This window comes from Micromys minutus (assembly GCF_963924665.1).
Source record: "Micromys minutus genome assembly, chromosome: 21".
In the NCBI taxonomy this organism is placed as follows: domain Eukaryota; kingdom Metazoa; phylum Chordata; class Mammalia; order Rodentia; family Muridae; genus Micromys; species Micromys minutus.
In genome coordinates this window covers 33,844,905-33,859,895 of record NC_137956.1, presented here as the reverse complement: position 1 = coordinate 33,859,895, position 14,991 = coordinate 33,844,905, and the positions used below count along the sequence as shown (strand labels likewise).

General features: G+C 41.6%; 1 protein-coding gene across 10 annotated transcripts in view; it reads left to right on the top strand.

Moving 5' to 3' along the window:
* CEP63 (centrosomal protein 63) overlaps nt 1–13,293 on the top strand; it is a 41,231-nt gene extending 27,938 nt beyond the window's left edge. For 7 of the 10 annotated variants that reach the window (XM_080934575.1, XM_080934571.1, XM_080934574.1 and 4 more), the window contains 6 exons: nt 2,093–2,207; nt 4,093–4,290; nt 6,026–6,112; nt 9,972–10,177; nt 10,900–11,179; nt 12,912–13,293. In XM_080934575.1, the coding sequence (XP_080790701.1) occupies nt 2,093–2,207; nt 4,093–4,290; nt 6,026–6,112; nt 9,972–10,177; nt 10,900–11,179; nt 12,912–13,070 (1,045 nt within the window). In that variant the 3' untranslated portion in view covers nt 13,071–13,293. Of the gene's footprint in view, nt 1–2,092; nt 2,208–4,092; nt 4,291–6,025; nt 6,113–9,971; nt 10,178–10,899; nt 11,180–12,911 lie in introns of those variants that run through there. The other 3 variants (XM_080934578.1, XM_080934576.1, XM_080934577.1) reach the window with 2 other exon arrangements.
* The last annotated feature ends 1,698 nt before the right edge of the window (nt 13,294–14,991 follow it).

Genomic DNA, 14,991 nt, shown 5'->3' with positions numbered 1-14,991 from the left:
TTTATATAAGCTATTAGCTTTTAGGCAAACATAACAAGCAGAAACGCCACTTTACACTTTCTAAGTTGTCTTGATACATTGTACTCTTTTGTTTTCATTTTGCTGCTTCTGGAAATGGCTACTATTCAGTATGCTGTGTGCAGTCCTTTGCTTTACACCTTTTAGAGTGTGTGAGACACTAGTGATCACTATTGAGGTGTATTCTCTAGACTGAGCAAATAGAACTTACTATTGTTATTACTATTAGTAGTACTGTTGTCATTTGTTTTTGTTTTTTGAGACAGTTTTTTGTTTTCCTGTGTGTCCTTGGCTGTTCTAGAACTCTTTTCTGTAGACCACGGTAATCTCAAACTTAGAGACTGGCCTGCCTTTGCCTCCCAAGTGCTGGATTAAAGGTGTGCTCCACCTACCGTGTGCTAAATAAAGCTTACTAGTGGTCTTTTGATAATGTAATGAAAACTTACGTTTTTAATCCTAGTTGTCATCCCCTCCCCCATTGGCTTTCTGATAATCTTCATGGTTTTCTTGTCAGGTTCAGAAGTTGTACCTTAGGGTTTGGTCTCCAGCACTGCACCAAACACCTTAGCCCTCAGGTCCTGCTCTTTCCTAGTGGCTAGGACAGTGTAATCTCTGACTTTATTGCTCCGTTAGCCTCAGTGTTTATCAAACACTGTAACCATGGAACTAAGTAGATAAATATGAATTCTAGAACTTCTGGAAATAAAATTAGACTGAGTAAATAAGAGTGTTCAGTGAGGATGGCTTACATTTTTTTCTTTGAGAAATCTAGTGGACAAAAGACTGTTGTAAACAGTGTGGTGTTTAATTTGAATAGCACCTAAAACAGGAAAGCCGGAGCTTAATCTTGGTTTTTGTGTTATTGTACTACAAAGATGATGTTTTTATTTTATTTTTGTTTCATGTGCATTGGTGTTTTGCTCGCATGTATGTCTGTGTGAGGGTGTCAGCAAGCCTTGAGCTGGAGTTACAGATAGTTGTGAGCTGCCGTGTAGGTACGTGGTATTGAACCTGGGTCCTCTGGAGGAGAAACAAATGCTCCTAACTGCTGAGCCATCTCTTCAGCTCCTAACAATGACATTTTTGAATGATAACTTATCTGGCAAGTTGGCTTTGTTTGTGAAATAATGTAGTACTGAGCATTTGTAAAAGCAATTTAGAAGCGTATGCTGTAGGGGTGAGGGCTAGTGGCTAAGTTTGGCAGGCATAAGAAGTAAATACTTTAACCATAGAGCTTTCACTTTCAGAGATAAAATATTCACGTTAAAGGACTTGAGGAATTTAAATTAGCATATTTAAAGTAGAAAATTTCTATAAGAAATTCTTTAATTTACCTTTAAGTTATAAAAATTGGATTAAAGAAGATGAACAGGGGCTGGGGACTGGGGTAACTCTAATTAGGTCAGTGCCAGTTTAGTTCCTGAGAAGGTATTGGCCATCAAGGGCTAGGGGAAGGAGGTGCTTTGTTGTGAAGGAACAATTGCATTGATACAAAGAGGCAGGCATAGAGCAGAGGCTCATGGTAGAAGCAGAACTTAGCAGTTTGGGTGCAAACTGACCCTGTCAGGAAAGAGCACTGGAATGAGAGGCATGTTGCCTCTGTGGCTCGTCAGTCTCAGGAAGATTGGCTCTGGAGTAAGAATAATGAATAGGGGACTCTTTAAAGAGTTGTGTGGTTCTGAATACTATGAAGTGTATGTCTGTGTGTTGTTAAGGGTGATGAAGTCTGTCGTAACAGTTCTTGGTGGCTTTCTCTCTCTCATAGAGCTAGAGAAGACCCATACAGTTAGAGCAGAACTGTTAGTAAAGTTGCTGGTGTCTTTATAATCCTGTAACCAGTAAAATTTAAGTGAGGGGGAGGAGTGGAGGAAAACACAGAAGACAGAACTACCTCAGTGTTGAGATGGGTTTGCTGCATCTAGTGATAGGGGAGTTGCAAGTGACTTTTAATGAGGGCTATAAACTTTAAGGTGCTAGTAGGAGGTATCTTGGGCATCAAGAAGGTACACTTAGCTAATCCATCTTATGGGATTCAGGAATTTCATTTATATGTGATTGTATTTCTGCCATACAGTTTGGAATCTGTGAGTTCAACATGTAAACAGCTGAGCCAAGAACTAATGGAAAAGTATGAAGAGCTGAAGAGGATGGAAGGGCATAATAATGAGTACCGGACAGAGATAAAGAAGGTGAAAGCTGTGGTGTGCCTGGGCTCAGGGCTGGTGCGGCAGTGCTTGGAAAGGGGATCAGTTCAGGAGACCGTTTGATGGAAGTTGTGGAAGAAGATGCTCAGTGGGACAAGGAGGGATAAGAGAGGATGATATGTGCATGTGGAAGAAATTGTGAAAGCCAGTAAATTAAAAATGTAATTGAAATATGTTCATGATGATTTCTAAACAATTGTATTATTTCTTAAAAAAAGATATTATATGACCTGTCATTTGCTATTTTCTTATTGGCTAAAGATAAATATATATTTCCTCTGTGTTATGAAGCAGTTAATGTCCTCATTGTTGAGTTATTCAAAACCTTTTTATTAAGGGGTCCTGTCCCCAGAGTGCTGGTGCACTCTAATCCTGGCCTTGGGAGGTGCAGACACAGGATATCAGGGTCGGCCTGGGCTAGACAAGACTGTCTCAAAATACCAAAAACAAGTAAATGTTTTAGAGGACTTATTTAGAGGATTAGTCTTGTTATGTAGCCCAGCTTGGCCTCAAACTCATGATCCTCTGGCCTTTTGAATTCTAAATACTGAGATTAGAGGTGATTACCATACTTGGCTTAATTTGTGTTTTTCATTACTTCTTGAGATTATTGCTAGTTCCTGTGTGTGTGTGTGTGTGTGTGTGTGTGTGCACATGTAATCCAAGAAGTAGATATTAAGTGTTTGCCTATTGCGCTCTCCCCACATCCTCACCTGCCTCAGGGGTTCTAACTGAACTCAGTATTATTCATTGGCTGACTAGCTTAGTTGGCCATTGAACTCCAGAATCAACCTGTATCTGGTGTCTCTCTCCCCTGTGCTAGGGTTATAGGTGTATACAATCTTCCAAGGCGAATTTTATATGGGTGCTAGGAATCTATACGAAGGTCTCTCTGCTCCTGCTGCAGGCATGTTATAGACTGAGCTGTCTTTCTCAAAGGCTCTTGCCCCTTTCTACCTCTTATCTTCTGTTATTTCTCTTCTGAGAAATAGAAAACTATATAAAGAAACAAACAAAACCCCCAAAACAAACCAATTTTAATGTGAAAAGAATAAAGTCTTAGAGACTACATAAATTAGACACAGACTTTGTCATTGATTCCCTGAGTAGCACATGTTCTTCTGAGACCTAGTGGATGATTTTGAAGTTTACCACCAGACTTTCAGAATAGTTATACAAGTTAGTAAATTGATGATTTTCTGTATATTTAATCTAGGAAAATTTTTATGTTTTAAAGTAAGATAAACATTACCTTATTTTATTAATTTTTGTGTAATTTTTTTTGTAAAATTCTGCATATTTTAAACATTTACTTGTCAATTTATATGTATGTATATATATATATATGTGTATATATATATATATATATAATGTATTATACCATATTCATCTATAGTATCCTTTTTTATTCCCTTCTATGATCTCCCTTTCCTATCTTGTCTTCTTCCTACTTTTTCTTTGTGTTTCTTTTAGGTCTACTGAGTTTAACTAGGGTTGATTACATGAACATTGGTAGGGAGTTATCTACTGGAACAATTTACCAATGATTACATTATGGAAGAAAATGACAACCCTCTCCTGGCAGCCACTAACCAGGTGTCTTTCTCTCTAAATGCTCTGTTCTTTAGGGCTTTGTGCATGCTCGGCAAGTGCTATACCATTGAGCTACATCTCTAAACCTTGTTTGTTCAGATGAGGTCTTCCTGTGAAGTTCAGTCTGGCCTTGAAATCATTGGCCAGAGCAGGATGCTCGCAATCTTGGAGTCTTCCTGTCTCCTAAGTGTTAGAGTCACTGGCTGTGTAGATTCTATGCCTGAGTCCTAGTTACTTTCTCTGAACTTTTGGTGTTTTCTTTTGTGCCTCTCTGTAGTTGAAGGAACAGATTCTACAGGCTGACCAGACTTACAGTTCGGCCCTGGAAGGAATGAAGATGGAAATCTCCCAGCTAACTCGGGAGTTACACCAGCGAGATATCACTATTGCTTCTGCCAAGTGCTCCTCCTCAGACATGGAAAAGCAGCTGAAGGCAGAGATGCAGAAGGCAGAAGAAAAGGCTGTAGAGCATAAGGTAAAGTCCATCCAGAGCTCTCCACTTAATGTTTGCCTGTTTGTTTTTAAAGAATGAATCTATTCAAGGAATAACTTCCATATTTACTTCAGTAAGCTTTTAGTAGACACCTGCCTTGGGCTGGTTAGCAAGCAGGATGGTGAGGGTTGGTGGGGAGGTCAGATGGATACAGACAAGGAAAATGACTACCTAGTGGTACGTGGACTAGGTGCTGGGGGCACATCTAGAGTTGCATATCTAGAGTCAAGATCTCTACTGCAGGATGAGGAAGAGTAAACTGGAAGGGACCATGTGGAACTAGTATGACCACAAGGTGTGGCCTGTGCAGTGGGCAAAGGCCTACCATTCAAGGGAAATGGGAAATGGATGCGTTCTGGATATCGTTGGCTTCACAGTTGGCTAGGCTCTGTGTTTGATTAGACTAGGGTAACGGAGAGACAGGGAAAGAAGCTGTTACTGAGGGATGAAGCTCGAGTAGCTGAGTAGTGCCTTGTGATGAGACTGAAAATGGTTGCACTGTTGTGAAAGATGATACATTTCTGTAAAAGATGCCCATGGTAGCTAGTGGAGGGGACATTGGCTTGGCATATTTGATTTCAGATAAAGCCTGAACTTTTATATGGAAACATTGGTTAGTTGGCTCCACGGAAAGCCTGAAATTCAAGGGTTGGTCATTTAGTTGTGGAAGTCTTTGTATGAAGGTAGCATTTGAAATCCCTCTCCCCAGATATGGCAGTTATAGTGAAAAGGCAATAGAGTATGCAAAAGAGTGACTTGTGTCATTAGGAGATTTCTCAGGGGTGAAAGAATAAGAGGGAACTTTAGAAGGAGCATTGAAGGAGTTCCTCAGTGTCTGAAGAAGACCATGAAAAGTTTTGTTTTGTTTTGTTTTTGTTTTTGTTTTTTAGATTTATTTATTTTATATAAGTGCGCTGTCACAGTCTTCAGGCTCACCAGAAGGAGATATCAGATCCCATTACAGATGGTTGTGAGCCACCATGTGGTTGCTGGGAATTGAACTCAGAACCTCTGGAAGCAGTCAGCGCTCTTAGCCACTGAGCCATCTCTCCAGCCCTAGGAGGCAGAAATCTTATCATAGAGATAATATAGCAGAAAAGTTCGGCAGAGTGAGAGCTGAGAACAAATGAACGTTTTATGAAAGCGCAGTCCCACGTGGTGTTGGCAGTAGAAAGTCGATTAGAGGTGGAAGCAGGGTGTGGCTAAGGGTCTTCCCATGGCTGAAACTTCGCTCCCTTAGTCCCATTCATCACTGAGTGACATTTAATCACATGTGTGCTAATTTACTGCTAACACCTTTGACACACTCTTAAAAAGTACATGTAAGGCCTGGGAGATGGCTGAGGGAGCGAAAGCCTTTTCTCTGCAAGCATGAGGACCTGAGTTGGGATTCCCAGAGCCTACATAAAAAGTCAGGCATGGCTGCATGTTCTGTTATTACCCTAGCACTGCAGGGCTGGGGGCAGCAGAGACAGGTGAATTCTGAGGACTCGCTGGTTCTGGTCTCTGCAAACAAACATGGCAAGGCACACCTGTGCTCTCATGAGCATACAACACACACAGCACCCCATATGTACAAACATTTAAAAAGTTTATCTATATGGATAGAGAATATAGACTAGACTAGGTAGACTAGAGAAAATTATGTGGAAAAGCTTTGTAAGATATATTTGATTTATGTGCCACCCCCCTACCTCTTCCGATTTTCCTTTTGCAGGAGATTCTGAGTCAGCTGGAATCTCTCAAATTAGAAAATCGCCGTCTTTCTGAAACAGTGATGAAGCTGGAACTGGGCTTGCATGAGGTACACACATTGTCACTTCGCTTTTGTATTTTTAAATCCTTTGAACGTAACTGTTAATGTTGATGTTAGAAGGAGGTAGAATTAAACTAGTTTGAACGGTCCTTTAGTAGATAGAATCTCAAATGAGATCCAGACTTGCTGTAGCAGTAGGATATTTCTCCTGTTAGGTGTGATAAGTCTGTGCTTAGCAAGTGAAGTATCTGGAAAGGGTTCAACATAGTGCTGACAGTGGTTTTGAAATGGACATTGGTGCTGCTTTTAGTACTATGTTATTATGCTCAGTGTCTATTATAAAGCATGCCATTCTTGAAATAATTTAGTTTTAATTTTATTTCTAAGAAGCATAATTCATTTACTCAAATATTCTAGAATACTTAGTGCTAGATTGAACACAGGATAAATGATCAAATTCTTGACTCTAAAGACATTATAGTAATTTAGTAGAGAATATGAGAAAGACATCTAAGCTACTGTGGAATCAGAACAGGATTGGCTAACAGACAGCATGATATTCATATTTAAAAGTCTTATAATTTATAAAATGGTGCATCCATGCTGACCCATCTTTTTTTGGTGTAGGTCAAATGTCTGAAGATTGAATTCCTTTTTTCTGAACTTCCAGGGATTATTCTGCCTCCAAAAAGATACATAGTCAAAAAAGGCTCCCCATTTGCTCCCAGGTAGTTCCAATTTCAGTCATGGAGGCTGAGAGCGAAGAAAGTGCAAAAGTCTAGAAGAACACTATTTAAACTAGGAAAGGGGGGGGGGACTGTTTTCATAATCTTTTAATGAGCAAGATTCTCTAAGCATAATGAAGCCATAAAGGATTTTATAACATAAAAAGTAAAATTTCAGGATGGCAAAAGGCTCGGTAAAGAAGCCAAGAGGCGGCTCACACTTACAATCCTAGCTACTCTCAAGAAGGAGGCAGGAGGACCAAGAGTGCTAGGTCAAACTGGACAAGACCCTGTCTCTGAATACAACAACAGAGGGGCTGGGACTGAAGCTTAGAGGGAGAGCACTCGCCTAGCAGGAGGCCCTGGATTGACAGCATTAGTCCTGTGAGAGAAACAAACAGACATGAAGCAGTGGCATATACGTAGACACAGGCTAACTAACATAAAGTGCCAGCAAGTAATGTCCTACAGAGATGATAGGAAAAGGGCGAAGAACTAAGTGGATATTTTATAGAAATGTAAATTCAAGTGACCAAGGGAAGCTATTAAACTTACCTAATAACCAACATTTTTAAAATAAGTTTTTCTTGCTAATAGGCTTGATAATGATTTACAGCGTTAATATATGACCTCTCTTAGCAAGCATTTTAAGAGCAGGCTCTCCTATGTACAGAGATTGCCTTTGGTACAGTTGGGTCATGGACATGAAGCTTGTAAATACATCCAGCCCCAAGTCCGCCTGGGTATTTACACCTGTGATATTAATAGTCATGTTCTTCAGTGTCCTCAGCTGTTTGCATCCCCAGAGAACCCATCTTATAGGAGTAAAAGTTCAGAAATGGGCACAGCAGGTATTGTGAAATAAACTCGTTACCTACATAGTTGATTTGTGATTGTACTCTGAAATATGCTGTCATTTAAGATAGAAATAGTCATTTAATTTTTCTGCCACTCCATATTCCTTTGATACTATAATGAAAAAACATTTTTTTAAAGCACAAACCCATATGGATGGAAAAAAATAGAGGAGACAATAGCCAAACATTTAAAATATTTAATATAATTTTATTTTTGTATACATGGTGGGTGATTGTGAATGCGCACATGTGAGTACATGCATGTATGTGTGTGAGTGTATGAAAGCTAGGGGTTGATATTGGGTGTCTTCCTCTATCAGTCTCCACCTTTTGTATTGAGGCAGGGTCTCTCACTTGGACCCTAAGCTTGCCAATTGGGCTGGTCTGGCTAGCCAGCTTGCTCCAGAGATCCTGTCTCCTTTTTCCAAGTACTAGGATTACCAGTAGTCTACCATGTCCACTCGGCCAGCATTTACATGAGTATTATAGATCTGAGCTCTGGTCCTCTTGAATGGCAAGTCCTTTACCAACTGAACCATTCTCTCAATCCCATAGCTAAATATTTTATAAAGTTTTATCAAGGAGGTGGAAGATGGATGGAGGCGGGGGTGGCACATGGCTAACAAGCTGGCTGCCTTAATGATGAGATGGATGGATAATGAATGGATGGATTAGTAGGTGGGTGGGTAAATGGATGAGCAAGTAGGTGAATTAGTGAGAGTGTAGCCAACAAATGACTTTGTACGAGTGAGTAGTGATGTGTGGACTAAACTGGTTTACACTATAGTGCTCTTTAAAAATGTGTCATTTGTCAGTATTAGAGTAGCTCCCTGTTCACATTAGAGACCTGTTCTGTGGAGCTGAGTTTTTCCTGACCCTGATGGGAACTGAGCCTCTTCCCCACTGCCTTGCTTCACAGTTGTCATGCTACCTTTCCTACCCATGTGCCTGGAATAATTGTTAATAAGGTAGTAGTAGCTCTTGGAGATTTCTGAAAGATGCACAGAAAAGACAAGTTTATCCTTCTTTAGGTATGTACAGTGGTTCCCAACCTTCCTACTGTTGTGACCCTTCAGTACAGCTCCTCATGTCGTAGTGACCCCAACCATGCAATTATTTTTGTTGCTACTTCATAACTATAATTTTGCTACTGATATGAATTGTAATCTAAATATTTTTGGAGATAGATGTTTGCTAAAGGGGTCATGACGCATAGGTTAAGAAATGCTGGGTGAATGATTTCAGACATCAAAGTGGTAAAACTCCTGTCAGCTTTAGCTTTTTCTGGTTTCAGAGTTACATACAGTACAAATATCTGTACAGGTTATCAAAGCATAATTACCAGGAAATGCTTGTTTGCGTGTTATCGCCCAGGAAGGTGGATTTACTTTTCCAAATTAACCTAATTATCTTAATGAAACCAGCAGCTTTGATTGATTAATATTGACCACTTTAAAGTGTAGCCCTGCATTTTACAAATACAAAGCTGGGTCCCAGGGACTTGACAGTGTAGCATGTGTCCTGTGAATACACTTCTCTTGAGAGGTTATAAAACATGAACAGCTACTGAAAGATCTTGTAATTCATAGTTTACAGGTATTTATTTATACACTTGTGAGTTGACAGGTAAATTATGTTCATCAGAACTCTATTGACTAGCTTACTTTCACAATTTTTCTTTGCAGAAAATGAGATACATTAAGCTGTAAAGATCACCATAATTTCATAGAATGCTAATTAAATGAAAAAATTAGAAATAAAAGTAGATGTGTATTATCAAGAAATACAATGTATGATCATAGAACCAAGGCCAGTTCATGGTAGAATTCCTGCCATAAAATTGAGTCCTGCTTTTATGTTGCTAACTTCATATAAAACTGCATGCCAAAAAGTGTTTAAGATGAAAGGGTATTTATTTTAAAGCTGCTCCCTTTGGCCAGAATTCTCTTTAGACCCTTGTGTTTAAATTATTTTCTTAATTTCCTTCCACAGGTATTGTGTGTGAGGGTGAGGCTAGGGTGGGAAGGGGGCTCCTCATTCTTCTTGCTTTCCTGTCTCTGATTCTTGAAGCTTTTCTCTGCCCTGTTTTCATCCCTTGGATGCTCATGTACACGGGGAAGCCATCCTGTCTTTAACTTTGTCCTTTTGTTCACTCTATGCAGACTGATACTTTTCCTGTGTTCATCATAAGAGGGCCAAAGGCAAATCTTTACTTTCTCTAAGTAAAGCCATGGTTAAAACAAAAGTATCTCAGCCAGCACTGCTGTAGATTGATCATAAGTACCTTTAAACATACTAGTGATTCTAGTGTTCTTTTTTTATTAGGCAAAAGAGATTTCACTAGCAGACCTTCAGGAGAATTATATTGAGGCGTTAAATAAATTAGTGTCTGAAAATCAACAACTACAGAAAGATTTGATGAGCACCAAGTCTCAGCTGGAGCATGCTACTCACGTGTGCAAAAAGAAAGATGGCAGGACCTTTAACCCAGCACACAGCAGAGCAGCCGGGTTCAAGAATGCAGAGCTTAAGTAAAGTTTCTTAAAAGTCTCTTTGAAGTGTGTGTGCTACAGTGTGATCCTGTTTTGAGAAGACTTTCTGGCTTAGAGATGTGCAGCCATCACAGGCTGTGGTCTAACTCTGACTGCAGTGTGCACAAGCCACTCAGGTGCTTTGCTTCAGCCCTTGTTTCATCACAGCCTTTGTTGTGTGCACCCTGAGTGTAGGTGTGAACACCGTCTTGTTCCCCAGAGTCTTTTCATGCTGCCTCCCACCACCTTCATCACACCTGTTCCATAAGAAGTAAAATGTGGCTTTCTATAAAAAGAGCCCATTGTATTTTTGATCAATTAATTTTATGTTGTTACCATAAGAAGGGTCATTTCAGTGAGAAGCCAACTGGCTTTTGTTTGTTCTGTGTAGCTTGTGTGTTTTCCTATCAGAAGCCTTTGTTGGCACCCCCACCCCCACTCTCACCCACAATGACATTACGTGCTTTCTCTGTGCACGGGGTGCCCTGGCCCTGTTCCTTCTGACCCATAGTGGCAGCTTGTTTGGCCTCTGCTGCGATGGAAGCATGGGAGCAGAGCCTGGGGCGGGGGGGTGAGGAGCACTTGTCTCCAAGAGGGCTGCTCGTTTCTAAGCAACAGAGTCCTGCTGCTTAGCCTCTTGTGAACACGCTTCTTTAAGCATTTATTGGAAAGAAAAGTTGCTACAGTTTTTCATTTATTTTGTTTTCTAATCTGCTATCCAGGCCAGCCCATGGCCAGCACAGACATGATGGAATACAGACTGAGCAGTACAAAACAGGTCACCACTCGCCTCGAGGACAAACGTTGGATAGCATAAACCCCGTTGCCAGGGGCCCCAGCCCCCTGAGTTCTCACATCAGCCCCGACAGCTCCACCATCTCTCTGCCTTCCAACTTTGTATTTCAGGCTCGCTCTTTGCCTTCAATGCTAGATATAAATGATGCCAACTTTTCTGACAGTCTGTCTGACTGTATGAATGACCAAGAAGAGTTTGTATCTTCGGTATGAAAACTTTCTCATCTTAATATTTATTTTTATTTTTATTTTTAAGATAAAGAGGGTGATTCTTTCTCTTACTGGATCCCAGACAGTACCCCATAGTACTTTCATATTTGCAGTTTTACTTGTGAAGGCACATTCAAACAAGATGACTTCAAATTCAAGTTCTGTATACTTACAGTATGACTGTAGGTATTCACTGACTTTAGCCTGCACCTTCCTGCCTGCCCTTCCCTGAGAGGGCTGCCCATGCTGCAGGGACTGAATCAAGAACTCTGTCTCAAGCATGGATAGCGAGGAAGGAAAAGAGGGGCTGTTGGGAAGGAGCTGGTGGCCTGAGGCTGAGGGTAGTTCACCTGAGGTATACAGAGCATGATTTGGGTACCTGTGATGTCCTGTGTGTGTGTGTGGGGGGGGTCGGAGGGCACAGGGAGGGCAGAGGCTGTCTTTGGTTTCATTCTGGTTCCTCATCCTCACCACTGGGCTCCAGTGTTCTTTACCCTCCATTGTGAAGCCCAGGTGTTGAGCTATTCATTGACTGTTGTCAGCTGCAGTGTGTCTTTGTGAAAGTTTAGTAACCTTTTGTTTTGTTATTTGTTTGTTTGTTTGTTTTTAAATGTCAGCCATTCCATGGAAAGATTTTCCTATAGTTTTCAAAATAAATGTCATTTTACTTACACATAGTTCGGAGAAAAAAAAAATCAATGTCCTGAAAAGTGCCTTTATTCTAAGTTTGGCAACCAACTTTCCCTGCCCTGTGATGATGTGATTTCACAAATGTCACCTTTTCCAATTAGTGTGAGCGTCATTGTTTCCTTCTGAGAAGTCAGGTAGTTGATGGTCACTCTACAGGGCCAACACAGTTGGTCCTGATTATTCAGGACTCGCCTGTTTTATGGTCCTTTGAGCTGTTCTGTGGCCCTGCTGTTCCCACATGTGGACACACAGAAAGCCAAGAGAGCTGACTCGCATGTTCTCACTGGAGGGGGCAAAGATGGCCTCATGTTTTCGTTCCTGTCTCAGTGTTTACAAGTCGATGGCAGGTAGCACCAGGTAGTGTGAGAGCCTTAATTCCAGCACTAGTTACGGTGGTAGCCTTGGGAAAGTAATTTCTCACTTCTGAAACCCATTTCTGTTTTGTCAAATGGAGACAAGAGGGTGTATATATGTTTATACTGTGTGTGTTTATTTCCCCTGGAGGCAATGATTGTGCTAACTCAGCGTTTAAGGTGACTTCCAAAGTACATCATTAAATGAGAGTGAGCTGCATGTGCTAGGTTTCCTGTGTTACCTTAAAAAATCTGAGATCAGAAATGTCACCACAACCAAGAGTTGCAGATCAAAGACCATGGGATGGAATTTTTAAAAAGAAAAAAATATTGATTTTTAACTGGTATTTAGTTTGTTTCTGTAGATTTTCAGTGATTTAAAGTGAGTAACATGCAGAGTTTTGAAATAGCAGGCCTTGGCTGTACTCTCCTGTGAGTGGCAGGCGGGCACTCTAGTCTGAACTGAGACTACTGACGACATTCTGTACACTTTACATGGACACTCTGGGTCAGAAAGACATCTGTGGGATGATGGTTTCAGAACTTGCCTTTTCTTCTTTCTTGGCATTAAGATGAAAATATCTTCTCAGGAAAATTTGCCCCTTTAACAGGGCTAGGCAGAAAACTATCAGTGTGAGGACATTCATGCCTGTTTCCTAACACACCACAATTTGTTCCTCTCCCAGTGCTCGCTGCCCGTCTCTCCTCTGGGATTGATAGCTGCCAGGTTTCTAGAAGAGGAGGAGCTGAGGTCTCACCATATTCTAGAGCGCCTGGATGCCCACATTGAAGAGCTGAAAAGAGAGAGCGAGAAGACAGTGAGGCAGTTCACAGCTCTCGTGTAGTCCCGCACAGCCACAGACAGAAGACTGGTTATAAAGTTCTAAGAAAGCGATGCCTGCAAGAGCAGCACTGAAGAATCTGCAGGTCGGGCACTTAGGTATTTTTCACTGGCTTGTGTGAAGGACTGCTTCCAATAGTAACTTGGGAGAATAAACCACTTTGCAGACTTCTCACATGAATATTTATTATCACAGAGCAATACTTTTTCTTTCTGACTTACATATGAATAGCTGTGTACTAATTAAAATAAAGATTTTACTATACAAAGCTTCCCTTAAAGGAAGTATGTAGTGGAAGCATGGTTGTGAAGTTGCTCAGCTAGCTTCTTACACTTTCTCATGTTGTAAGGTGCAAAGTCTGGCTACAAGTGTGTCAAGGGGTCATGGTGAAGTCTTTGGCCAGGAGGCTTTTGTACACCCTCAAGGAGAAGAGAGGATTGCATAGGTCAGAGCTGGATTTAGTATGTGGAACTCATGGGACATCTAGTGTGAATGCTTAGCATTTGTACACTGAGGAGAGGGTCAGATGGGAGAAAGGACCTGAAGCCATTGTTGACAACTAAGGAGGGCATGGAGAGGGGAGAGCAGGAATTTTTAAAAGCAGAAATTTAAAAAAAATTTCTAGGCAACTGAGGATCATAGGAGCCAGACCAGTACAGAAGCGGATCATACAGTCAGGGCAAGGAAAAGGCACATGCTGGACTTGGCAGCTCAAGGACAGCTCCTTCTGTTCTCTCGGCTAGAGGGTCTTTTCCATTAGCACATAAGCAACAGAAAAACTGCCCACCTACTCCATATATTTGCTCCTCTTCAGCAAACATTTCTAGAAATAAGAGGCTGTAGTGATGGTTTCTGGTTTGTCTCCTCTTTTCTGAGCCCTCTCCACCTTGAAGCTGCTGTCTGCCTTGGAGATTACTAATGACCTAATCTCTGAACATTATTCCACACAGCGGCCTCTTCCCATCCTTCCTTGGCTTCTGTGACCTGGCGCTGCTGGCTACCCTCTGTCTGCCTGGTGTCTTCACCTCATCCACAATCACTAGCTCTTCCTCTTCTGACTTGTGTGTTAGAGTGCCCTGGATGCCTCTGCTCTAGAACTTTTCATCTGTTCCCAAGCTCTTACGATGTAGCCCAGTGTTCTCTACAGTCAGGCAATCAGATGTGCCTCCATTTTGTGAGATGCCATTATTTGGTAATCCGAAAAGGGCCTAGCATTTTATATTTTCAGCAGAGAGCTCCCGACTTTCTCTCTGGCCAAGACGCCACCTCAGGATGAAACTTGCGGTTGCTAGTTGCTCCGTGCTACTCTTGACAGTGTTCTCTTTCCAGTTACTGGGAGGCCATGCGGCTTCTGCTTCCCTCAGGTTCACCCACTGTGGTTTCACTGTCACAAGCTACTCTCATCTAGAATTTGGACGTGGCCTCCCTCCTTGTACCACTCTGGTACCCGACACCAATAATTCATTTTTACAGAGTGTCCAGAGCTATGCTTTTAGAGCATGAATGAAATGTTACTGCTTTCTACTTTGCAATCCACAGAGGCTTCTTACTGTATTCAGAATAAAATCCAAATGATGTATTGTGGCCCTCAGGGCCTCCATGGTCTGGACCTGTGGACAGCACTCATGGTGCTGCCCTCAGAGAGCTGCTCAGTTAGGTTTCTTGACCTCTGTGGGCTCTTAACCCTCTGAGAAGGTTTTGTTACTTGAATTATGGCTCTCGGAGACAGGGGCTTCTCACACCCTGCATAAACCCATCTAGGAGGCATGGATATGCTGAGCCAGGAATCAAGGTCATCCTTAAGATGCCCTCCTGCTGCCCTCCTGCTGCTATGCATGCTGCCCTCCTGGCCTCTTCTTTCCACACTGGTGCTGCGGATTGGCCCCACAGCACCTGGTTGCTTGGCTTCATCCTGTGTGGCTGC